The sequence below is a fragment of the Coregonus lavaretus genome (assembly GCF_964263955.1).
Source record: "Coregonus lavaretus genome assembly, chromosome: 11".
Lineage (NCBI taxonomy): Eukaryota > Metazoa > Chordata > Actinopteri > Salmoniformes > Salmonidae > Coregonus > Coregonus lavaretus.
Genome location: NC_139998.1, coordinates 2,135,120 through 2,162,549, shown reverse-complemented (window position 1 = coordinate 2,162,549; position 27,430 = coordinate 2,135,120). Strand labels below are relative to the sequence as shown.

The window sequence follows — 27,430 nt, the reverse complement described above, 5'->3', positions numbered from 1 at the left end:
ATTTTGTACAACGTCAAGCACAACTGTTGTAAGTTTTCCTCTTTTCTCTACAGCAAATTACATCTCCAGTACGTACATTATAAACATTATCATTTTAAGTTAATGATTGGCTCCTGAGTGGCGCAGTGGTCTAAGGCACTGCATCGCAGTGCTAACTGTGCCACTAGAGATCCTGGTTCGAATCCAGGCTCTGTCGCAGCCGGCCGCGACCGGGAGACTCATGGGCGGCGCACAATTGGCCCAGCGTCGTCCACGGTAGGGGAGGGAATGGCCGGCAGGGATGTAGCTCAGTTGATAGAGCATGGCGTTTGCAACACGTTTGCAACGCCAGGGTTGTGGGTTCGATTCCCATGGGGGGCCAGTAAAAAAAAAACTAAAAAATCAACAAAAAAAATTAAAATAACAAAACTGTAAGTCGCTCTGGATAAGAGCGTCTGCTAAATGCCAAAAATGTAAATGTAAATTGGACATTACTTTAAAAAGGTTGAATGTGTAAAAAACATTTCCATGGATTTAATTAATGTAAGAAAAGGTTTTAGAATTGTGTGTGCTACCTCCATTCCCAACCTTTTCTTTTCTTGTACCTCCATTAGTGGTTAATTAAGTTACAAATATTCTCAACATAAGAATGTGAGAAGTTCTAATATATTTGGTTTCTGCAAATACTTTAAAAATCAGGCAGGTCTCCAGTATTTTGTCTACAACAGAAAGATCAAGCTCCTTCGACCTCATGGCTTGGTTTTTGCTCTGACATGCACTGTCAACTGTGGGACCTTATATAGACAGGTGTGTGCCTTTCCAAATCATGTCCAATCAAATGAATTGACCACAGGTGGACTCCAATCAAGTTGTAGAAACATCTCAAGGATGATCAATGGAAACAGGATGCACCTGAGCTCAATTTCGAGGCTCATAGCAAAGGGTCTGAATACTTATTTATATAAGTTGTGTTTATTACATTTGCAAAACATTCTAAAAACCTGTTTTCGTTTTGTCATTATGGGGTATTGTGTGTAGATTGATGAGGAAACATTTTAATTTAATCCATTTTAGAATAAGGCAGTAACGTAACAAAATGTGGCAAAGTCAAGGGGTCTGAATACTTTCCGCACTGCACACACAGCATTCGGAACATATTCAGACCCCTTCACTTTTTCCACGTTGTTACATTACAGCTTTATTCTAAATTGGATTAAATAGTTCTAAATAGTTCTACACAAAATACCCCATAATGACAATGGAAAAAAACAGGTTTGTAGAATTTATTCGACATTTATTCAGTCAATACATGTTAGAATCACCTTTGGGAGTGATTACAGCTGTGAGTCTTCCTGTGTAAGTCTAAGAGATTTCCACACCTGGATTGCACAAAATTTCCCATTATTATTTTCATCTCCCGGTGTCTGTTGGAAAGCAGACAACCAGGTTTCCCTCTAGGATTTTGCCTGTGTTTAACTCCATTCCGTTTATTTTGTATCCTCAAAAACTCCCCAGTCCTTAACGATTACAAGCATCCCATTACATGATGCAGCCATCACTATGCTTGAAAATATGGAGAGTGGTACTCAGTAATGTGTTGTATTGGATGTGTCCCAAACACAACACTTTGTATTTTGGACAAAAAGTGAATTGCTTTGCCACATTTCTTGCTGTATTACTTTAGGGCCCGATCCAGACTTAGGAATTCATGCCTTTCCTACGCACGCTTTTCCTATGCACTTCTCAGTATTTGGTATTCAGACTTAACTTTTTCAGTCACGTAACGTGCTCTACAGGTGTGGCTAACTTGTGCACTCTGAATAAATTTCATGCAACCGCTAAAAACCCTCCCACTTGCTGGCCAACAGATTTTCTCATGGAGTTTCATTCAATGGGGTTTTCAGTACATTTATCTTAAGCCAGCCCTTTAAATACGGTGGTCCGACTCAATAGAATACATAGAGAGAACGGGCCAGAATATAGGGCTCAATTAAAGAAAGCCATCTATGCATATTCGTCTCAGTTTCAACACCAACTGGTAGATTTAAAAATACTTTGATCTTGTAGATTGTTTAGGCTAATTTTAAGCTTAGGAAAGTATGTATGAATAATAAAATAAAATAAAACGGGTTGGAGAGACTTTACGCACAACATTTATTGATGAATAAAAGAATAGTGGTTTGATTCATCCTGAAAGTTGTAATTTAAGTTCAAACCATTAAAAAAAAAAGCGTACAATAGCGGTTGAACAATAATCCTATAAATCTATCCTAATTCTCACTAATCATGGAACTGTATGACAAAGGTCCAGTCTTCGTAAACCGTGCGCCAGGCTCCAGGTTTAACCTGCTATGTGTGGTCTGAGTTCAACAGTGATTCAAATAGACTACATGTCCCAAATGATTGCACAATGTTAGCCTAATATGATCCACTAATGCTAGCAACCCTCAGGAACAACTTACAAGGAAGTGACAGAGGAAAGAACGGGAAACGGAACGCAATGGAATGATGCAAAAATAAATGTATGTGGTATTACTGACAGTGGCTAATATTTAACATACAGTGAGGGAAAAAAGTATTTGATCCCTTGCTGATTTTGTACGTTTGCCCACTGACAAAGAAATTATCAGTCTATCATTTTAATGGTAGGTTTATTTGAACAGTGAGAGACAGAATAACAACAACAAAATCCAGAAAAACACATGTCAAAAATGTTATAAATTGATTTGCATTTTAAATGAGGGAAATAAGTATTTGACCCATCTGCAAAACATAACTTAGTACTTGGTGGCAAAACCCTTGTTGGCAATCACAGAGGTCAGATGTTCTTGTAGTTGGCCACTAGGTTTGCACACATCTCAGGAGGGATTTTGTCCCACTCCTCTTTGCAGATCTTCTCCGAGTCATTATGGTTTCGAGGCTGACATTTGGCAACTCAAACCTTTGGGTCATTGTCATGCTGCAATACCCATCCACGACCCATTTTCAATGCCCTGGCTGAGGGAAGGAGGTTCTCACCCAAGATTTGACGGTACATGGCCCCGTCCATCGTCCCTTTGATGCGGTGAAGTTGTCCTGTCCCCTTAACAGAAAAATACCCCCAAAGCATATTGTTTCCACCTCCATGTTTGACGGTGGGGATGGTGTTCTTGGGGTCATAGGTAGCATTCCTCCTCCTCCAAACACGGCGAGTTGAGTTGATGCCAAATAGCTCGATTTTGAACTCATCTGACCATAACACTTTCACCCAGTTCTCCTCTGAATCATTCAGATGTTCATTGGCAAACTTCAGACGGGCATGTATATGTGCTTTCTTGAGCAGGGGGCCCTTTCTCTGCAGGATTTCAATCCTTCACGGCGTAGTGTGTTACCAATTGTTTCCTTGGTGACTATGGTCCCAGCTGCCTTTAGATCATTGACAAGATCCTCCCATGTAGTTCTGGGCTGATTCCTCACCGTTTTCATGATCATTGCAACTCCACGAGGTGAGATCTTGCATGGAGCCCCAGGCCGAGGGAGATTGACAGTTATTTTGTGTTTCTTCCATTTGCGAATAATCGCACCAACTGTTGTCACCTTCTCACCAAGCTGCTTGGCGATGGTCTTGTAGCCCATTCCAGCCTTGTGTAGGTCTACAATCTTGTCCCTGACATCCTTGGAGAGCTCTTTGGTCTTGGCCATCGTGTAGAGTCTGATTGATTGATTGCTTCTGTGGACAGGTGTCTTTTATACAGGTAACAAGCTGAGATTAGGAGCACTCCCTTTAAAAAAAAAGAGTGTGCTCCTAATCTAAGCTCGTTCGCTGTATAAAAGACACCTGGGAGCGAGAAATCTTTCTGATTGAGAGGGGGTCAAATACTTATTTCCCTCATTAAAATGCAAATCAATTTCTAACATTTTTGACATGCGTTTTTCTGGATTTTTGTTGTTATTCTGTCTCTCACTGTTCAAATAAACCTACCATTAAAATTATAGACTGATAATTTCTTTGTCAGTGGGCAAACGTACAAAATCAGCAGGGGATCAAATACTTTTTTCCCTCACTGTAATACAAATTGTAAAATAAAACTGAGAAAAGCCCGGGCATATAATCAAAACATTCTAAAGCACATACATCAACCTCGGCAGGTTCAGCCCTACAGAAGCCTATAGCTTGGGTCTCCAAATTTCATCCACACAAATTATGAGGGCACACAATAAAAACATCGGAATAACGGCACATCTATTTATATCCTATTTCACTGTGGAAAAGGGGCCGCGATACATGTCCTGTTGATATGATTTTCAGTTTGCTTCCATATGGCTGGTTTCACATGTCTCCAGGGATAATAAGGAAAAATCATCTAAAAAACAATTGCTATGTGTATTTACAATCCCCTTTTCCAAATGGATTACTCATTTACCTAGCTCTTAACAATAGTTCTTATCAATTTATAAATGACAGTGCATGGAGAATGCTGTTATTTCTAATTTAAAAAATATTTTAAAAGTATATTTGCTCCACTTTTTCGGCATGTTTGATCAACCTTATTCATAGTTTCCACGCACGTAAAGGTGGTAGAATGAGGGAATTAAATAATGGTCCGAATATGGCGTATCTGCGGACACACTTCCACCACACCTTCATTTATTCTAGCTCCACCTCAAATGAATCACAGGTGAATAGCATGCATAAGTTCAAGGTCAGAATACGCAGACAGAGAAAAGTGCATAAAAAGTTAATTACATTCTATTGACACAGTCAATTAGGTTAGTATTGTGGAGTAACTACAATGTTGTTGATCCATCCCCATTTATCACAGCCATTAAATACTAACTATTTTAAAAAGTCACCATTGGCCTCATGGTCAAATCCCCTCCGACAACTGAGTTAGGAAAGAAGCCTGTATCTTTGTAGTGACTGGGTGTATTGATACACCATACAAAGTGTAATTATAACTTCACTATGCTCAAAGTGATATTCAATGTCTGCTTTTTAAATTTACCCATCTACCAATAGGTGCCCTTCTTTGAGAGGCATTGGAAAACCTCCCTGGTCTTTGTGGTTGAATCTGTGTATGAAATTCACTGCTCAACTGAGGGACCTTCCAGATAATTGTATGTGTGAGGTACAGAGATGAGGTAGGCATTCAAAAATCAAGTTAAACACTATTATTGCACACAGAGTGAGTCCATGCAACTTATTATGTGACTTGTTCAGCAGATTTTTACTCCTAAAACGTATTTAGGCTTGCCATGAAGGGGTTGAATACTTATTGACTCAAGACATTTCAGCTTTTCATTTGTAATTCATGTGTACAAATTTCAAAACACATTATTCCACTTTAGCATTATAGGGCATTGTGTGGGCCAGTGACAAAATATATGAATTTTAATTCATTTTAAATTCAGGCTGTAACACAACAAAATGTGGAAAAGGTAAAGGGGTGTGAATACTTTCATAATACATAACATTATGACTTGGCCCTGATTGGAAAAAATATATGGCCATATTTATTTAGTGGGAGTGTGACTCCGTTACCACGTGACCTTGACCTGCGATTAGTGCTGAGCCACTTCTCTCGACATTAGCCACATGTGGAAAGTGTTATCCTATTCTGTTCAGTCCAGTCAGTCCCATTTGGCACGGGTTGATACTAAACAGGAAGTCTCATGTGTCATTCTCTCTATCCCCCACTCTCTTTCTTCCTGTGACATTTCCTGGGAGAACACTGCCTGCCCCTCCCCCAACACACACAAATTAACCCCACAACAGCAGCATCACTCCAGTCCTGTGGAAATGCTTTTAACAGCTGCCTGAAAGTGAAGTTCCACCATACTAGCACAGTACCCCAGAGGCCCCCTGCTACAACCGGACACAGCCAAGCTGAGGATCCAATAACCCAGCCTACAAGCCTCCAGCCCTCCACTATGGCTGGGCCCACAGAGGAAATGAAGTGCCCAGATACTCTGACACTCTGTCGACTGACATGTGTGCGCATGGACGGAGTCAGATTTGTTGTTCTAGCAGCGCGCACTATTGTCCATATCGTCAGTGTGTTCAACCTAGAGAGGAAGTACGCCTTGGGTAGTGTATATCCATTAGGGGGCTTGGGGTGCCAGAGTAGCTTACCAAGCAAGAGGGTCTGAGGTCTTGACTGTAGCTAGCGCCGACATTTGAAGTTCCGGATCCGGTGTGATATATGCCCTTTGTTTACAGATACTGTACAGTTGAAGTCGGAAGATTACATACACCTTAGCCAAATACATTTAAACTCAGTTTTTCACAATTCCTGACATTTAATCCTAGTAAAAAATTCCCTGTTTTAGGTCAGTTAGGATCACCACTTTATTTTAAGAATGTGAAATGTCAGAATAATAGTAGAGATAATTATTTATTTCAGCTTTTATTTCTTTCATCACATTCCTAGTGGGTCAGAAGTTTACATACACTCAATTAGTATTTGGTAGCATTGCCTTTAAATTGTTTAACTTGGGTCAAACGTTTCGGGTAGCCTTCCACAAGCTTCCCACAATAAGTTGGGTGAATTTTGGCCCATTCCTCCTGACAGAACTGGTGTAACTGAGTCAGGTTAGTAGGCCTCCTTGCTTGCACACACTTTTTCAGTTCTGCCCACAAATGTTCTATAGGATTGAGGTCAGGGCTTTGTGATGGCCACTCCGATACCTTGACTTTGTTGTCCTTAAGCCATTTTGGCACAACTTTGGAAGTATGCTTGGGGTCATTGTCCATTTGGAAGACCCATTTGCTACCAAGCTTTAACTTCCTGACTGATGTCTTGAGATGTTGCTTCAATATATCCACATCATTTTCCTTCCTCATGATGCCATCTATTTTGTGAAGTGCACCAGTCCCTCCTGCAGCAAAGCACCTCCACAGCATGACGCTGCCACCCCCGTCCTTCACGGTTGGGATGGTGTTCTTCAGTTTGCAAGCTACCCCCTTTTTCCACCAAACATAACGATGGTCATTATGGCCAAACAGTTCTATTTTTGTTTAATCAGACCAGAGGACATTTCTCCAAAAAGTACGATCTTTGTCCCCATGTGCAGTTGCAAACCGTAGTCTGGCTTTTTATGGCGGTTTTGGAGCAGTAGCTTCTTCCTTGCTGAGCGGCCTTTCAGGTTATGTCGATATAGGACTCGTTTTACTATGGATATAGATACTTTTGTACCTGTTTCCTCCAGCATCTTCACAAGGTCCTTTGCTGTTGTTCTGGGATTGATTTGCACTTTTCGAACCTAAGTACGTTCATCTCTAGGAGACAGAACGCGTGTCAGGATTAAATGTCAGGAATTGTGAAAAACAGAGTTTAAATGTATTTGGCTAAGGCGTATGTAAACTTCCGACTTCAACTGTGTGTGTGTAAGTTATATATATATATATATATATAACTATCTGTAGAAAAAATTAAGTGACCACTGCAAATGTCTTAAATCAGCATCTCTATATGTATGACAGCCATTCCATTCCAGTGTCTGTTGAATTCCAACACAGGCACACCTCATTCTACTGAATTAGGTACTGATTAGATGATCACCTGAACTAAATCTTATTTAAACGAGGAAAAATATAAAAACCACTGCTGTGGTCATCACTATCCTCTTGCAATAGGACCATCTGGATGGTAAAGACAGTGCTAATAGTACCTCAAAAGTAATATTAATCAAAGGATAACTATTGACCATGCCAAAAGAGTTGAACAGGAAAGTTGAGTGAGGAAAAGAAGGGTTCAATTCTGGCTTCACTGGCAGAGGAATACAGTGAGCGTCAGGTTACTTAAAATCCTTAAAATTGCAAAGACGGCGGTTCATAAGAACAAGGTCAAGCAGCAGACATTGGGGACAACAAAGCTACAGACCGGCAGAGGGCAAAAACGACTCTCTACTGACCGGGATGACCACCAACTCATTCGAATGTCACTCAACAACCGTAGGATGACATCAAGTGACCTACAAAAAGAATGGCAAACGGCAGCTGGGGTGAAGTGCATGGCGAGGACGGTTCGAAACAGGCTCCTAGGGGCAGGGCTGAAGTCGTGCAAAGCTAGAAAAAAGCCCTTCATCAATGAGAAGCAAAGAATAGCCAGGCTGAGGTTTGCAAAAGACCATAAGGATTGGACCGTAGAGGACTGGATTAAGGTCATCTTCTCTGATGAGTCCAATTTTCAGTTTTGCCCAACACCTGGTCGTCTAATGGTTAGACTGAGACCTGGAGAGGCCTACCATCCACAGTGTCTCGCACCCACTGTGAAATTTGGCGGAGGATCGGTGATGATCTGGGGGTGCTTCAGCAAGGCTGGAATCGGGCAGATTTGTCTTTGTGAAGGACGCATTAATCAAGCCATGTACAAGGTTGTCCTGGAATAAAACTTGCTTCCTTTTGCTCTGACATTGTTCCCCAACTCTGAGGATTGGTTTTTCCAGCAGGACAATGCGCCATGCCACATAGCCAGGTCAATCAAGGTGTGGATGGAGGACCATCAGATCAAGACCCTGTCATGGCCAGCCCAATCTACAGACCTGAACCCCATTGGAAACTTCTGGAATGTGATCAAGAGGAAGATGGATGGTCACAAGCCATCAAACAAAGCAGAGCTGCTTGAATTTTTGCGCCAGGAGTGGCATAAAATCACCCAACATCAATGTGAAAGACTGGTGGAGAGCATGCCAAGACGAATGAAAGCTGTGATTGAAAATCAGGGTTATTCCACCAAATATTGATTTCTGAACTCTTCCTAAGTTAAAACATTAGTATTGTGTTGTTTAAAAATGAACATGAACTTATTTTCTCTGCATTATTCTGAGATCTTTTTTGTAATTTTGACTAGTTGTCATTTTCTGCAAACAAATGCTCTAAATGACAATATTTTTATTTGGAATTTGGGAGAAATGTTGTCAGTAGTTTATAGAATAAAACAAAAATGTTATTTTTACCCAAACACATAGCTATAAATAGTAAAACCAGAGAAACTGATAATTTTGCAGTGGTCTCTTACTTTTTTCCTGAGCTGTGTGTGTGTGTGTGTGTGTGTGTGTATATATATATATATATATATATAAGGATGGGACTAATAACAACTTACAACAAAATAATAACAAGATAACTAATAATGTAAGCATACTGTGGGGAGAACAAGTATTTGATACACTAAAACAAAAATCCAGAAAATCACATTGTATGATTTTTAAGTAATTAATTTGCATTTTATTGCATGACATAAGTATTTGATACATCAGAAAAGCAGAACTTAATATTTTGTACAGAAACCTGTGTTTGCAATTACAGAGATCATACGTTTCCTGTAAGTCTTGACCAGGTTTGCACACACTGCAGCAGGGATTTTGGCCCACTCCTCCATACAGACCTTCTCCAGATCCTTCAGGTTTTGGGGCTGTCGCTGGGCAATATGGACTTTCAGCTCCCTCCAAAGATTTTCTATTGGGTTCAGGTCTGGAGACTGGCTAGGCCACTCCAGGACCTTGAGATGCTTCTTACGGAGCCACTCCTTAGTTGCCCTGGCTGTGTGTTTCGGGTCATTGTCATGCTGGAAGACCCAGCCACGATCCATCTTCAATGCTCTTACTGAGGGAAGGAGGTTGTTGGCCAATATCTCGCGATACATGGCTCCATTCTTCCTCCCCTCAATACGGTGCAGTCGTCCTGTCTCCTTTGCAGAAAATAATCCCCAAAGAATGATGTTTCCACCTCCATGCTTCACGGTTGGGATGGTGTTCTTGGGGTTGTACTCATCATTCTTCTTCCTCCAAACACGGCGAGTGGAGTTTAGACCAAAAAGCTCTATTTTTGTCTCATCAGACCACATGACCTTCTCCCATTCCTCCTCTGGATCATCCAGATGGTCATTGCCAAACTTCAGACGGGCCTGGACATGCGCTGGCTTGAGCAGGGGGACCTTGCGTGCGCTGCAGGATTTTAATCCATGACGGCGTAGTGTGTTACTAATGGTTTTCTTTGAGACTGTGGTCCCAGCTCTCTTCAGGTCATTGACCAGGTCCTGCCGTGTAGTTCTGGGCTGATCCCTCACCTTCCTCATGATCATTGATGCCCCACGAGGTGAGATCTTGCATGGAGCCCCAGACCGAGGGTGATTGACCGTCATCTTGAACTTCTTCCATTTTCTAATAATTGCGCCAACAGTTGTTGCCTTCTCACCAAGCTGCTTGCCTATTGTCCTGTAGCCCATCCCAGCCTTGTGCAGGTCTACAATTTTATCCCTGATGTCCTTACACAGCTCTCTGGTCTTGGCCATTGTGGAGAGGTTGGAGTCTGTTTGATTGAGTGTGTGGACAGGTGTCTTTTATACAGGTAACGAGTTCAAACAGGTGCAGTTAATACAGGTAATGAGTGAAGAACAGGAGGGCTTCTTAAAGAAAAACTAAACAGGTCTGTGAGAGCCGGAAATCTTACTGGTTGGTAGGTGATCAAATACTTATGTCATGCAATTAATTACTTAAAAATCATACAATGTGATTTTCTGGATTTTTTTTAAGATTCCGTCTCTCACAGTTGAAGTGTACCTATGATAAAAATTACAGACCTCTACATGCTTTGTAAGTAAGAAAACCTGCAAAATCGGCAGTGTATCAAATACTTGTTCTCCCCACTGTATATACATACACACTTACACACACACACACACAGTGCCTTGCAAAAGTATGCATCCCCTTTGCGTTTTTCCTATTTTGTTGCATTAAAACCTGTAATTTAAATGGATTTTTATTTGGATTTCATGTAATGGACATTCACAAAATAGTCCAAGTTGGTGAAGTGAAATGAAAAAAATAAATAACGGAAAAGTGGTGCGTGCATATGTATTCACCCCCTTTGCTATGAAGCCCCTAAATAAGATCTGGTGCAACCAATTACCTAAAGAAGTCATATTATTAGTTAAATAAAGTCCACCTGTGTGCAATCTAAGTGTCACATGATCTGTCACATGATCTCAGTATATATACACACACACACACCTGTTCTGAAAGGCCCCAGAGTCTGCAACACCACTAAGCAAGGGGCACCATGAAGACCAAGGAGCTCTCCAAACAGGTCAGGGACAAAGTTGTGGGGAAGTACAGATCAGGGTTGGGTTCTAAAAAAATATCAGAAACTTTGAACATCCCACGGAGCACCAATAAATCCATTATTAAAAAATGGAAAGAATATGGCACCACAACAAACCTGCCAAGAGTTGGCTGCCCACCAAAACTCATGGACAAGGCAAGGAGGGCATTAATCAGAGACCAAAGATAACCCTGAAAGAGCTGCAAAGCTCCACAGTGGAGATTGGAGTATCTGTCCATAGGACCACTTTCAGCCGTACACCCCACAGAGCTGGGCTTTACGGAAGTGTGGTCAGAAAAAAGCCATTGCTTAAAGAAGAAAATAAGCAAACACGTTTGGTGTTCGCCAAAAGCCATGTGGGAGACTCCCCAAACATATGGAAGAAGGTACTCTGGTCAGATTAGACTACAATTGAGCTTTTGGCCATCAAGGAAAACACTATGTCTGGTGCAAAACCAACACCTCATCACCACGAGAACCCCATCCCCACAGTGAAGCATGGTGGTGGCAGCATCATGCTATGGGGATGTTTTTCCATCGGCAGGGATTTGGAAACTGGTCAGAATTGAAGGAATTATGGATGCCGCTAAATACAGGGAAATTCTTGAGAGAAACCGGTTTCAGTCTTCCAGAGATTTGAGACTGGGACGGAGGTTCACCTTCCAGCAGGACAATGACCCTAAGCATACTGCTAAAGCAACACTCGAGTGGTTTAAGGGGAAACATTTAAAATGTATTGGAATGGCCTAGTCAAACCCCAGACCTCAATCCAATTGAGAATCTGTAAGTCATACCAAAGATTGCTGTAGCTGGAGCAGTTTTGCCTTGAAGAATGGGCAAAAACCCCAGTGGCTAGATGTGCCAAGCTTATAGAGACATACCCCAAGAGACTTGCAGCTGTAATTTCTGCAAATGGTGGCTCTACAAAGTATTGACTTTGGGGGGGGTGAATAGTTATGCATGCTCAAGTTCAGTTTGTCTTTTTTCTTGTTTGTTTCACCCCAAAAAATATTTTGCATCTTCAAAATGGTAGGCATGTTGTGCAAATCTAATGATACAAACCCCTAAAAAATAAATTTTTAATTCCAGGTTGTAAGGCAACAAAATAGGAAAAATGCCAATGGGGGTGAATACTTTCGCAAGCCACTGCATGCATGCATACACTAAAAAATATATATTTTTTCATTTATTATTTTCCCCTAACCCTTCCACCCCTCCCATAATTGGAGTAAACTACATTTTTATTTTTGCCTTAATGATGATGATCGGGACCTGTTAGTGGTAGTTTTGTGAACTGTACTGTGATTATTTATTTTTAAAAGTTTTCAGTTTGGGATTTTTTCTAAACATTAACGATCCCAAATTCGTTTAAAAACGTTACACCCCTATTATATGCCTCACAAATGTGATCTGGCATCCCAATAAGAAGATGGGGGCCTATGTCCAAAGCATAGGCTACACAGTTGTTATAGTACACATTTGATAGTCTTCATGTTCCTGTTTAATACTAATGGAAACGCTTATTTTATTCAAAAAGGTTCCTCTGGCCTTGATGACGCCAAGAATATCTACAACTACCGCCACTCAAGAGCCAGAAGAATTTCAGAGAACTGCTTTGGGATCCTTGCTGCAAGATGGAGGTTCCTGGGACGAGCCCTTGAGGTTCCCCCAGAGAAATTGGAAAGTATTGTGAAGGCGTACATGGCCCTCCACAACTACCTTTGCACCACAGACACATCCACCCCACGTTTGTTGACCACGCCACACCCAGTGGGGACCTGTATCCAGGAGAGTGGTGGTACAAGAGGACACCAGCTTCCTGGACCCAAGAAACATGTCGGCAGACAGGGCAACCAGAGTTTCTATAGATGTGTGCAACAACCTCAAGGACTACTTCCTCACACCAGCTGGTTGAGTTTTTCCAGGATGCTGCTATCACGCGTGGCACCCTACCGTTAACGTTCAAATATTGGAGTGTGGTTTGGAAAACGTGCGCACATACAATGCATTCGGAAAGTATTTAGACCCCTTGACTTTTTCCACAGTTTGTTACGTTACAGCCTTATTCTAAAATTGATGAAATTAAACATTTTCCTCATCAATCTACACACAATACCCCATAATGACAAAGCGAAAACAGGTTTTCAGAAAGTTTTGAAAACGTAGAAAAAAATATACCTTATAAGTATTCAGACCCTTGCTATGAGACTCGAAATTGAGCTAAGGTGCATCCTGTTTCCATTGATCATCCTTGAGATGTTTCTACAACTTGATTGGAGTCCACCTGTGGTCAATTCAATTGATTGGACATGATTTGGAAAGGCACACCTGTCTAGATAAGGTCCCACAGTTGAAAGATGAACGGAGCAAAGGACAGAGAGATCCTTGATGAAAACCAGCTCCAGAGTGCTCAGGACCTCAGACTGAGGCGAAGGTTCACCTTCCAACAGGACAACGACCCTAAGCACACAGCCAAGACAACGCAGGAGTGGCTTCGGGACAAGTCTCTGAATGTCCTTGAGTGGCCCAGCCAGAGCCCGGACTTGAACCTGATCGAACATCTCTGGAGAGACCTGAAAATAGCTGTGCAGCGCCGCTCCCCATCCAACCTCACAGAGCTTCAGAGGATCTACAGAGAATAATGGGAAAAACTCCCCAAATACAGGTGTGCCAAACTTGTAGCTTCATATGTAAATGTGATATTTTAGTTTGAATAGATTTGCTAAAATGTCTAAAAACCTTTTTTTTGCTTTCTCATTATGGGGTATTGTGTGTGGACTGATGAGGAAAATAACTATTTAATCAATTTTAGAAAAAGGCTGTAACGTAACAAAATGTGGAAAAGGTCAAGAGGTCTGAAAACTTTCTGAATGCACTGTAAGTTATCTTCCTCTGGGTGATGACTTTGTTAAGTTGTGAGCTACACACTTTTTTGCTGTTTGGATTTTGCATTTTTTCTTATTGACACTTTACAAATCACAATAAAGAGTACAATCACTTCATCCTCGTGTTGTTTTAGTTTGTCAAATTTGTTTTTAGGTTAGATCCTCAAGACATTAACTTAATCTACATGGCCATGTACAACCTTGTGTTATTTGTAGTTGCCTTTCAACATTTCAATGAGGACTTTCCTGGTATGGTATATGGGTGAAAATGACTGCCCAGCCAATAAGGACAGACCCCCAAGACATTAACCTAATCTACATAGCCAATGTACAAAGCAGCAAAGGTTTACTGAGTGACTGATTCAGAACAGTAATATTTTCTGCAATAAGTACAAATAACCAGAAAAAAAATACATATGCAGACCTTTTGCTAGATATTAGTTTTCCAGGTGACGATCACAAGAGGCAATATCACAAGAGGAAAATAGTGCAATGTAAAACACAGGGTGCCAATAAGAAGAGCATTGAGCAATGTTTAAAAAAAGGTGTATTAAGAAGACTGTGCTCTCAAAAGTGTGATTAAAAGGGGAAAATAAGAGATCAAAAGCAAAACCAGTATATTACCCACCACCTTAACATGTGAATGAGAAAATAGTCAGAAGAAAAACAGCCCTTGCTTTTTTTTTTGGGCCAGGTGATGAGCGTGCCGCTTGGCTATCAGGTCAAAGAGTTCAATCTTGGTTTCATCAGACCAGAGAATCTTGTTTCTCTTGGTCTGAGAGTCCTTTAGGTGCCTTTTGGCAAACTCCAAGCGTGCTGTCATGTGCCTTTTACTGAGGAGTGGCTTCCGTCTGGCCACTCTACAGTAAAGGCCTGATTGGTGCAGGGCTGCAGAGACGATTGTCCTTCTGGAAGGTTCTCCCATCTCCACAAAGAAACTACGGAGCTCTGTCAGTGACCATCGGGTTCTTGGTCCCCTCCCTGACCATGGCCCTTCTCCCCCGATTGCTCAGTTTTGCCAGGCGGCCAGCTCTTGGAAGAGTCTTGGTGGTTCCAAACTTCTTCCATTTTAGAATGATGGAGGCCACTGTGTTCTTGGGGACTTTCAATGCTGAGACATGTTTTGGTACCCTTTCCCAGATCTGTGCCTCGACACAATCCTGTCTCGGAGCTCTACGAACAATTCCTTTGACCTCATTGCTTGATTCTTGCTCTGACATGCACTGTCAACTGTGGGACCTTATATAGACAGGTGTGTGCCTTTCCAAATCATGTCCAATCCATTGAATTTACCACAGGTGGACTCCAATCAAGTTGTAGAAACAGCTCAACGATGATCAATGGAAACAGGATGCACCTGAGCTCAATATTTAATACATTTGCAAACATTTCTAAAAACCTGTTTTCACTTTGTCATTATGGGGCATTGTGTGTAGATTGATGAGGATAAAAAATGTAAGAAGATGTGGAAAAATTCAAGGGGTCTGAATACTTTCCGAAAGCACTGTAGGTGTCTTTCTGACGATGTTTCACGTAAACACGAAGCCAAGTCAGTTGTCGGACAATCGGCGGGACACACCGACGGCAGCAACCCCACTCCTCATCTCCTTCATCTTTTTCAGATTGCGAACATACCGGTCCCAAATCGTTCTCCAATTTTCTTTGATATCGGTGTTCACATTTCAGGATCCCCCCTCTAGCTGTTATCGTTTGTGTTCTTGTCCAAATACAACTGCATCGGAGGATTGTAGAGGTTCTCGTAACGCCTCCTCGCACAGACACTCCTAAAAACTGGACAGATACATAATTGCACGTAGCAAATGTCAAAATAAAAGCAACAACCAAAAAATATGAAGCTGGCAAGTAGAATAGCAGTACATCCATTGCTTCCGTGTTCATACCAGAAAGGATACCATAAGGGATTTGATGTAGACACGGGGCGGGTCTTGCAAAACTCACTCAATACTGCCACTCAAGTCTTCGCAAGGAATGATACGGAGAGTCTCCGTTTTCAGGTATCTCAAAAGTACGTTGAATGTCGGAGCGTATTACAAGGAGCCGCCCCTTTTGTGAAGTAAAACGACATTGCACTACGCTCCGAACCTTCCGTCAATGTAGTGTATAAAAATCAGCCCTAACACTCACTGCCTGCTGGCCAGATGAGCCACATGGATGGGGAAAGGGTATTAGGGCCTGGAAAGTGTAAATAGCATCATTACCACCAGGCTGGAAAAAAGTGCTATCAGTCAGCGAGACAGATAGACATCAACTTATTTATTCTCCAAATACCCCTCCCTCCCTCCCTCTCTCACTAGGAAACTCATGTGAAAGAGGTACTACTCCCCCCTCTCTTAAATATCCACAGTTCTTGGTACTGGATTGTTTATGTGTTTGGAACTATCTATCCAGTGTAATTGTAATGAGAGTAACTCACATGTTCATGTACATGTATGTTTGGGATAGCATGAATAGACCTACAATAGGCCCACCAGCTCCTTCCTATGCTGTGGATACATTTATCATATAATATAATAATAATGGACAATAAGCACTCTAGCAATAGATTATTATACAATACCAGTTTCCTGCCTTATATGCCCAGGTTGGAAAAACACAAGAGGCAGTGAGAGCAGCTTGGCATGTGATTAACATCTGTACTAGCCCTTGATGTGGTCCTCTGTAGCTCCACTGGTAGAGCATGGCACAGTTTTGGAAGCATAAGGACCTTATCTTTCATATCAGCGAAAAGTAATTTTCAAAAAACAAAAAGGTTGAATTGATACACACCTTGATTGGGTATGATCAGTGGAGGCTGCTGAGGGGAGGAAGGCACATAATAATGGCTGGAACGGAGCGAATGGAATGGCATCAAACACATGGAAACCATGTGTTTGATGTATTTGATAATATTCCACTAATTCCGCTCCTGCCTTTACCATGACCCCGTTCTCCCCAATTAACGTGCCACCAACCTCCTGTGATAGGTTTAGAGTTAGTGTTCCCACACAGCCATATCTCCACGTTACAGCGCTTCTTTACAGAACACAGACTGAAGACAAGAGGTGACCGACCACCTGTGCTAATTAGCTATCCATTGTGCGCCAAACATCTGTGTGTAAGCATAACTCGGGAAGTGTAGTTTTGTCAGATGGAGGCACCCATAGCTGTATGGATCTGTGCAAAGCTGCTACACTAAGTGTATATTTTTTGGTTTGAAGGATTCTTTCTAGCTGATCAAAGATATGGGCCATACGTTTCGAAAACAATGATTACTGACGTTTCTAAACATAAAAAAAACATCGTCGCGATTGTAGTTCACTTGAGCCAGTCATTGGCAAAGCTAATGGTTGAAAACTGTAGGGAGAAGGCAGAATGCCCTAGAGTTTGAGAGCTATATCTGTACTAGCCATATTGTTGTTTGTGTGGTATGTAAAGGGGGATGTGTGGGCTAGGTGCATGAAAGCAAAAGCAATGCAAATGGATATGGAATGGAAAAATCATTACTTTTTAGATTCTTGCCCTAATACTGATCATTTCTAAGTATATAGCATTTGATAGACACTTGGTCTACATTTGCGGAAATGATTCAATCAAATTACGATTGCATGGTGTGTTTTTCATAAATCAAAATATTACATCAGATTGTTTAAACAATAATCTGATGTAATATTTTGACATTTCCCGTTAGAAGCATCATCAACGTCAAGGTAGGCTACAATGTTTGTGTTCGTGAAGCCTGTCTGTGATTATGATTTAGCAACAATGTAACTATTTAAGAGCATAACTTGCAGTGGTGTAGGCCAACTGCAATGTAACAACTTGACACACAATATCATGAACTCTTACTACGGTATTATCAAATATTGAGCATTCTATTCAAAATTACCTGTTCTTCCTCCGCTGACAAACTGGCTGCCATTCTTCACTCTCGTTCTTCCGATTTTGACACCGTAATCCTTCAATTTAGTTGCCGTTCTCCTTTGAATATGCCCTATTCCTCGTTTCGTAAACCGGTAACGTTTTGGCTAGGTTACTGGCATTTTACCAAGCTGAAATTTGTCTCATATATATAAATGGAAAGCTTTATACTCTTTCTTCGTTTGACTGGCCTGTTTCAGTAGAGTCGAATAAGAAAGTATCTGGAATCTTCCATCAAAATACTCATGCATGAGAGAAAATCGCTGATGTGTCAAATCTTATCGACAACTGAACAAAAGAGTCCTCAACAGCTTGCTTTTTTTCTGTGACGAATCGCTGTTGATAGGATTTAACCCATTTGTCCACTAAAGCCACCCACCTTCGCTTTAGAATCAAGACTAGAGGCATTCCTGTTCTCTGGTTTGCGATCATTTAGCTTTATGTAGGCCTGGTGAGACCTGTGTGAAGCTAGCCACAATAGTGGCATTTGTGGTTCGCCTTCAAAATAATAGTCCCCTAATATTATTTATCATCTTCTTCTTCTTCTTCTTCTTCGAGGTTTAACGGCCTTTGGCATCCAATACATGTTGCATTACCGCCACTACTAGACTGGAGTATAACTCCCTTATACTTTGCTTTAAAACAAACAAAAAGTATAATTATAATAATACTAATATCCTACCACTAACACTACACTCACAAAACATATAAAATAATAATTAATACCACACTCCACTTTCAGCCCAGCAGCCTGAAAGGATGGGACACCGCCACTTAACACACCCTGTAACTCTTCTGATGTCAAGTCTCGCACACCCAAATACCTCTCTGCAGCTCCCACCACAACCTCTATTTTCTGCGACTATCCCTGCAGTACAGTTGATAACCATTGCTATAAATGCCAAAAATCCAATCTTACTGAAACATATATCACTTGTTGGTTTATCGCTCTGCACTGGTACAGATCTACTACTCACACCACTCCTCTCAGGATCCCTCCCCCTTGACCCATCTTCCTCTACTTTCTTCACTGCCTCAGCATATGACAACATCTGCCCTACTTTAACCCTGGAAACCTCAACCTGCCTCTCTCGCATGGGACATTTCTGTTCCCCAGCCCCATGGGCACCCCTATAATTAACACATACCACTACATTCCCCAATTCTACACATTCCTTTGTCTCATGCCCTTCTGCACACTTCTCACACCTAAGAACCTCCCTCCTACACACTGCTGCCACATGCCCATAAGCTTGACACCTGTAACAACGTAATGTATTTGGCACAAAAGCTTGTACAGGATAACTTATTTATCCTAACATCACTTTGTCAGACAAAGATTCAACATCCAAACTCAAAAGAACAGACAATGACTCTTCTATTTCTCCACTCACGCCACCCTGTCTGTGTCGCACCAAACGACGAGCATCACAAACACCGGGAATCTTCCCCTTCAGTTGGTCCACTTTCACATTTACCACTACCCCAGTAATCACTCCTTTCAATGGTGCCCTTTTAATAATAATAATAATAATAATAATAATAATAATAATAATAATATGCCATTTAGCAGACGCTTTTATCCAAAGCGACTTACAGTCATGCGTGCATACATTTTTTGTGTATGGGTGGTCCCGGGATCGAACCCACTACCTTGGCGTTACAAGCGCCGTGCTCTACCAGCTGAGAGCAAAACAATTCACATCTCTTGCCCCCATTCATTTAACACGGAGCGCCTGCTCCCTCTGACCAGCAGAAACACAAACAATTATCACAAGACCACTTCTGGTTACCCTCACCGATTCCACTATACCCAACTCTGTTTTCACCCACCGTGAAACCACAAATGGATCAGCCAAAAGGCAAGGGTCCACTTTTCCCCAAAACTTCACTCCTACTGTCACAGACTCATCTTTATCCTGACCCTCGGTGCAAGCCTCGGGCTCTGAGAACTTCACCACACCTACCACCTCCGATACTTCGACCTCATTCACTTCCATTTCTCCTCCTGTCTTCAGCTCACTCTGCTTACACTTTCTACCATTCTTCTTTAACAAACCATCTCCCTTTTGTCCCGCCATTTTTAACCGACTCAAGCTCACCCTCTACCTCCCTCTCTCTCTGCCTCTCTTTTCCCCTCCAATCCTCCTCCGTATTCCAAGTATATTTCTCCTTATGATAATACTGCACTTCTCTTGTTCTTGCCTTGTCAAGGGACGCCATTTAACCGGCTGTCACAATCTCCGTACAATCAGCACGAACCCCTCAGGATGTAGTGCTCAACAGTGCATCCCACTTGTAAATCAGCTGCTTCGTCTTGATGTATAACTGAATAATTGCATTGGGGGCATACATACATTATATGCACTGTACAGCCTTACCTATGGAGTGTGCACCCATGAAATGTGGTATCAGCCTACTCAGTGACACCCACAGATTAAAATTCCAAAGATTTTGCACAAATATTAGCGCCACAGCTCTTATTGCAGGACTCTGAAACCAATGTGAAATGAGCCACATTAAGCTCACCAGTCAACCAATTGTTGTTAATTAAGTATTGTATTTTATTGATTTTTTAAAGATATATAACAACATTCCAACCTTGTGTAGCATTATCTAGTCCAAATAGGGCATTATTCCACTATTTGTATGTGTCTGGATCAGTTTCAATGGGGTAATTTTATTTTATTTTGAATCCTTATTGTGGCTAGCTTCACACAGGTCCTGGTGAGGCACATTCTCTGCGATATAGTAACTCCACCCTCTGGTGGCCACAATGAAGAACAACAACGAAATTTACACGAACCCCCTTCCTTCATTCATAAAAATGGCACACAGGAAACTCACCATTTTGTTTATCACACACACCTTGATGTGAATTCAATGCATAATTAATAACAGTTAGATGAAACTTAATAACCAATTAGATGAAACCAGCTGATAATGATTTAAACATTGCAATTATCTGCATTTTCAGTGCTGTTTATTAAAAGTGAGTCAACAAATCAAATTGTATTTGTCAAATGCTTTGTACGCAACAAGTGTAGACTAAAAGGGAAATGCTTACTTACGGGTCCTTCCCAACAATGCAGAGAAAGCAATAGAAATAACAGAAACATAGAAACACAAGGAATAAATACACAGTAATGATAACATTTAACATTTAACATTTAAGTCATTTAGCAGATGCTCTTATCCAGAGCGACTTACAAATTGGTGCATTCAACTTAGGATAGCCAGTGGGACAACCACACTTTTGTTTTGTTTTTATGGGGGAGGGGGGGGGGGGGGGGGGGGAGGGGGGAGGTAGAAGGATTACTGTTATACTATTCCAGGTATTCCTTAAAGAGGTAGGGTTTCAAGTGTCTCCGGAAGGTGGTCAGTGACTCCACTGTCCTGGCGTCGTGGGGGAGCTTGTTCCACCATTGGGGTGCCAGAGCAGCGAATAGCGGGAACTGTGCTTCCGTAGAGGTAGGGGGGCTAGCAGGCCTGAGGTGGATGAACGTAGTGCCCTCGTTTGGGTGTAGGGTCTGATCAGAGCCTGAAGGTAAGGAGGTGCCGTTCCCCTCACAGCTCCGTAGGCAAGCACCATGGATTTGTAGTAGATGCAAGCTTCAACTGGAAGCCAGTGGAGTGTGCGGAGGAGCGGGGTGACATGAGAGAACTTGGGAAGGTTGAACACCAGATGGGCTGCAGCGTTCTGGATAAGTTGTAGGGGTTTAATGGCACAGGCAGGTATCCCAGGCAACAGCGAGTTGCAGTAATCCAGACAGGAGATGACAAGTGCCTGGATTTGGACCTGTGCCGCTTTCTGTGTAAGGTAGGGTCGTACTCTGCGAATGTTGTAGAGCATGAACCTGCAGGATCGGGTCACCGCTTTGATGTTAGCGGAGAACGACAGGGTGTTGTCCAGGGATAACTTTGCAAAAGCGGTGCGCCGCTCGGTCATGTTGTCAACAAGGCAGCATGGTGCATTGTCCAGAAACATACATGTCTTTTCCATAAAATATATGTTTGAATTTTCAAACTACTTTTCATTGGGAAGGCAGATAATGTGTCTTTATCAAAAGCAATCACTTTTGCATGTGAATACACATAATCCTACTCATTACTTCTCGTGCTTAATTACGTAACTTTTGTTTTGAATCGACACCGCCGTAGGCTGTGAACGGTCACCTGGCTCACGCTGGGAGGCAGCCTGGTTCCAAAACGAATGCAATCAACTGTCACCCTGTGCAAAACGTCTACCCGGGGGCCAGGGCCAGATTAATCGAATCCCCTCAATGACAAAAAGGTCTCCTCGGCCCCTTCGGGATCCGCCCTTGTCTCACAAACACCGCTCTAGCTTAGCCCCAGTTAATCACACATGCCATCAATGGATGCAGAATAAATAGACGAATCCAATGTACAACCCAGAAGTCTGTAGTTCAAACACACAATGTTTAAACATTTCCAAAACATGCCGCCATTATGGTAAAAAAAAATAAAAAAAAATATATTCCACTCCGTAATTACTTCAATCTTCCATTGCTCCCTCCCCAGGCTCTGGGGCCTGAGAGGGTATCATTGCTCTTGACAGTGCCTCACGTAACTCCTTCCCTGAGAAAAATATTTTAGTCCCAGGAACCGCTCTGCCGCATCCACAATAATGTCCACCTTCTGGACTTTCCCTCCTCTTTAGCCATGCCATTGATCACCATTGCCATAAAAATCACAAAGTTCACCTTCTTTACATGTAACATCCCTGGATCCTGTTGGTGGGAAGCAACTCTGCAGCCTGCATTAAAGGCCTTCCCAACACCATGGAGTCCTCAAGAGTACTTTTCGTTCCCTCCACTCTTTTGACAGCCTCCGCATATAAAATGCTCTGGACGGCCCTGACTTTGGCAATCTCATTCTCTTTCGCCCTTGTCGGGCACTCCAAAAAATGTTCCCTCATCAATCTACACACAATACTCCATAATTTTAAAGCAAAAACAGGTTTTTATACTTTTTTGCTAATTTATAAAAAATAAAAAACGGAAATATCATATTTACATAAGTATTCAGACCCTTTACTCAGTACTTTGTTGAAGCACCTTTGGCAGCGATTACAGCATAGAGTCTTCTTGGGTATGATGCTGAAGCTTGCTCAGTTTGGCCGGGCGGCCAGCTCTAGGAAGAGTATTTTTATACTTTTTTTAGGGGGTAGATCATCTTTAATATTGCAGATCCATGTAATTGTCTGAGTCACTTCAAATCCCCCACATATTTTTTTCCGCAAATATATATATATATATGCATATACATACATACATACATACAGTGGGGAGAACAAGTATTTGATACACTGCCGATTTTGCAGGTTTTCCTACTTACAAAGCATGTAGAGGTCTGTAATTTTTATCATAGGTACACTTCAACTGTGAGAGACGGAATCTAAAACAAAAATCCAGAAAATCACATTGTATGATTTTTAAGTAATTAATTTGCATTTTATTGCATGACATAAGTATTTGATACATCAGAAAAGCAGAACTTAATATTTGGTACAGAAACCTTTGTTTGCAATTACAGAGATCATACGTTTCCTGTAGGTCTTGACCAGGTTTGCACACACTGCAGCAGGGATTTTGGCCCACTCCTCCATACAGACCTTCTCCAGATCCTTCAGGTTTCGGGGCTGTCGCTGGGCAATACGGACTATCAGCTCCCTCCAAAGATTTTCTATTGGGTTCAGGTCTGGAGACTGGCTAGGCCACTCCAGGACCTTGAGATGCTTCTTACGGAGCCACTCCTTAGTTGCCCTGGCTGTGTGTTTCAGGTCGTTGTCATGCTGGAAGACCCAGCCACGACCCATCTTCAATGCTCTTACAGAGGGAAGGAGGTTGTTGGCCAAGATCTCACGATACATGGCCCCATCCATCCTCCCCTCAATACAGTGCAGTCGTCCTGTCCCCTTTGCAGAAAAGCATCCCCAAAGAATGATGTTTCCACCTCCATGCTTCACGGTTGGGATGGTGTTCTTGGGGTTGTACTCATCCTTCTTCTTCCTCCAAACACGGCGAGTGGAGTTTAGACCAAAAAGCTATATTTTTGTCTCATCAGACAACAACATGACCTTCTCCCATTCCTCCTCTGGATCATCCAGATGGTCATTGGCAAACTTCAGACGGGCCTGGACATGCGCTGGCTTGAGCAGGGGGACCTTGCGTGCGCTGCACGATTTTAATCCATGACGGCGTAGTGTGTTACTAATGGTTTTCTTTGAGACTGTGGTCTCAGCTCTCTTCAGGTCATTGACCAGGTCCTGCCGTGTAGTTCTGGGCTGATCCTTCACCTTCCTCATGATTATTGATGCCCCACGACGTGAGATCTTGCATGGAGCCCCAGACCGAGGGTGATTGACCATCATCTTGAACTTCTTCTATTTTCTAATAATTGCGCCAACAGTTGTTGCCTTCTCACCAAGCTGCTTGACTATTGTCCTGTAGCCCATCCCAGCCTTGTGCAGGTCTACAATTTTATCCCTGATGTCCTTACACAGCTCTCTGGTCTTGGCCATTGTGGAGAGGTTGGAGTCTGTTTGATTGAGTGTGTGGACAGGTGTCTTTTATACAGGTAACGAATTCAAACAGGTGCAGTTAATACAGGTAATGAGTGGAGAACAGGAGGGCTTCTTAAAGAAAAACTAACAGGTCTGTGAGAGCCGGAATTATGTCATGCAATAAAATGAAAATTAATTACTTAAAAATCATACAATGTGATTTTTTGGATTTTTGTTTTAGATTCCGTCTATCACAGTTGAAGTGTACGTATGATAAATATTACAGACCTCTACATGCTTTGTAAGTAGGAAAACCTGCAAAATCGGCAGTGTATCAAATACTTGTTCTCCCCACTGTACATACATATAGATACATATACAGTGGGGGAAAAAAGTATTTAGTCAGCCACCAATTGTGCAAGTTCTCCCACTTAAAAAGATGAGAGAGGCCTGTAATTTTCATCATAGGTGCACGTCAACTATGACAGACAAATTGAGGAAAAAAAATCCAGAAAATCACATTGTAGGATTTTTAATGAATTTATTAGCAAATTATGGTGGAAAATAAGTATTTGGTCACTTACAAACAAGCAAGATTTCTAGCTCTCACACACCTGTAACTTCTTCTTTAAGAGGCTCCTCTGTCCTCCACTGGTTACCTGTATTAATGGCACCTGTTTGAACTTGTTATCAGTATAAAAGACACCTGTCCACAACCTCAAACAGTCACATTCCAAACTCCACTATGGCCAAGACCAAAGAGCTGTCAAAGGACACCAGAAACAAAATTGTAGACCTGCACCAGGCTGGGAAGACTGAATCTGCAATAGGTAAGCATCTTGGTTTGAATAAATCAACTGTGGGAGCAATTAGTAGGAAATGGAAGACATACAAGACCACTGATAATCTCCCTCGATCTGGGGCTCCACGCAAGATCTCACCCCGTGGGGTCAAAATGATCACAAGAACGGTGAGCAAAAATCCCAGAACCACACGGGGGACCTAGTGAATGACCTGCAGAGAGCTGGGACCAAAGTAACAAAGCCTACCATCAGTAACACACTACGCCGCCAGGGACTCAAATCCTGCAGTGCTAGACGTGTCCCCCTGCTTAAGACAGTACATGTCCAGGCCCGTCTGAAGTTTGCTAGAGTGCATTTGGATGATCCAGAAGAGGATTGGGAGAATGTCATATGGTCAGATGAAACCAAAATAGAACTTTTTGGTAAAAACTCAACTCGTCGTGTTTGGAGGACAAAGAATGCTGAGTTGCATCCAAAGAACACCATACCTACTATGAAGCATGGGGGTGGAAACATCATGCTTTGGGGCTGTTTTTCTGCAAAGGGACCAGGACGACTGATCCGTGTAAAGGAAAGAATGAATGGGGCCATGTATCGTGAGATTTTGAGTGAAAACCTCCTTCCATCAGTAAGGGCATTGAAGATGAAACGTGGCTGGGTTTTTCAGCATGACAATGATCCCAAACACACCGCCCGGGCAACAAAGGAGTGGCTTCGTAAGAAGCATTTCAAGGTCCTGGAGTGGCCTAGCCAGTCTCCAGATCTCAACCCCATAGAAAATCTTTGGAGGGAGTTGAAAGTCTGTGTTGCCCAGCGACAGCCCCAAAACATCACTGCTCTAGAGGAGATCTGCATGGAGGAATGGGCCAAAATACCAGCAACAGTGTGTGAAAACCTTGTGAAGACTTACAGAAAACGTTTGACCTGTGTCATTGCCAACAAAGGGTATATAACAAAGTATTGAGAAACTTTTGTTATTGAGCAAATACTTATTTTCCACCATCATTTGCAAATAAATTCATTAAAAATCCTTCAATGTGATTTTCTGGATTTTTTTTTCTCAATTTGTCTGTCATAGTTGACGTGTACCTATGAGGAAAATTACAGGCCTCTCTCATCTTTTTAAGTGGGAGAACTTGCACAATTGGTGGCTGACTAAATACTTTTTTTCCCCACTGTACATATCCTTTTTAAAAATATATTTTCCTTTATTACTTTCCAACCCCACTACCCCTCCCCTAATTGGAGTAAACTAGTGAACAACAACGCTTAGTTCTTTACTTCCAGCTTATACATACTATATACATCTTATGGACACAGTCAATTTTACAATAGTTCTATTTTGTTTGTTTTTTACATCTGAACTTCCTCTACCCTCAACCTCTCCGATCATTTTCAAGATGTCCTTCCGGTTTGCTTCTACAGTATATGCCATATCTTTCAAACTGTGCTCTTTCACAAAAGTCCTTAACCTATATACTTATTATGGACACAGTATGTTTTACATTAGTTATCTTGCTGTTATTAGTTGTTATTTGTCCCAACCTTCAGCTCCATTCAACCCCTCCCATCACTCTCTTAACACCATCCATATTGGATTTCTATTTGCCATATTTTTTTCAACTGTACTGTGATGTTTCACAAAAGCTCTGAACGCTTCTATTCTCATTGTTTCTACATATTTTAAATTGAAAATAAACATTTTTGCTAAAAGTATTATTATATTATTGATCGATTGACTAAGACTTTTCAGATCACCCAGTAGTGCGATCTGCAGGGTTAGCTCCAGGTATATATTGCAATCCTTCAGCCATTCCTGGACCTGTGACCAAAAACAAGCTACAAATGGACAGCACCAAAACAAATGATCTAATGATTCTGTCTCTTCGCAGCAAAATCTGCAGAGCTGGGAAGATTGTATCCCCCATAGAGATAACATTCTATTGGTAGCAAGAATTCTGTATAATATATATTTTTAAAATTATAAGTTTTGAATCCGGCGTCGTTTTGCGTATCAGTTCATAAACAATTTGCCATGGAATCGGTACGTCAAAAATCTCTTCCCAACTATATTCCAATCTATATGGGACGGCTGTCAATCCTTTGGTCCTTAAATTAAACTGGTACACTTTTTTATTTATCACAATTTTCTTTAACCAATTATGGTCTTTAATGCAGGGCCGACAGACAAGTTCCTTACTTTTTCCCCCTTTTGCGGTTATGCTGCAATTATTTG

At 41.8% G+C, this 27,430-nt stretch overlaps 1 protein-coding gene across 1 annotated transcript in view; it reads right to left on the bottom strand.

Moving 5' to 3' along the window:
* Window positions 1-18,288, bottom strand: part of LOC311136745 (tyrosine-protein phosphatase non-receptor type 9-like) — a 45,208-nt gene extending 26,920 nt beyond the window's left edge. Inside the window, exon 1 of the mRNA XM_084171016.1 lies at window positions 17,834-18,288. Within this exon, the coding sequence (XP_084027142.1) occupies window positions 17,834-17,866 (33 nt within the window). The 5' untranslated portion in view covers window positions 17,867-18,288. The remainder of the gene's footprint in view (window positions 1-17,833) is intronic.
* Window positions 18,289-27,430: the final 9,142 nt, after the last annotated feature.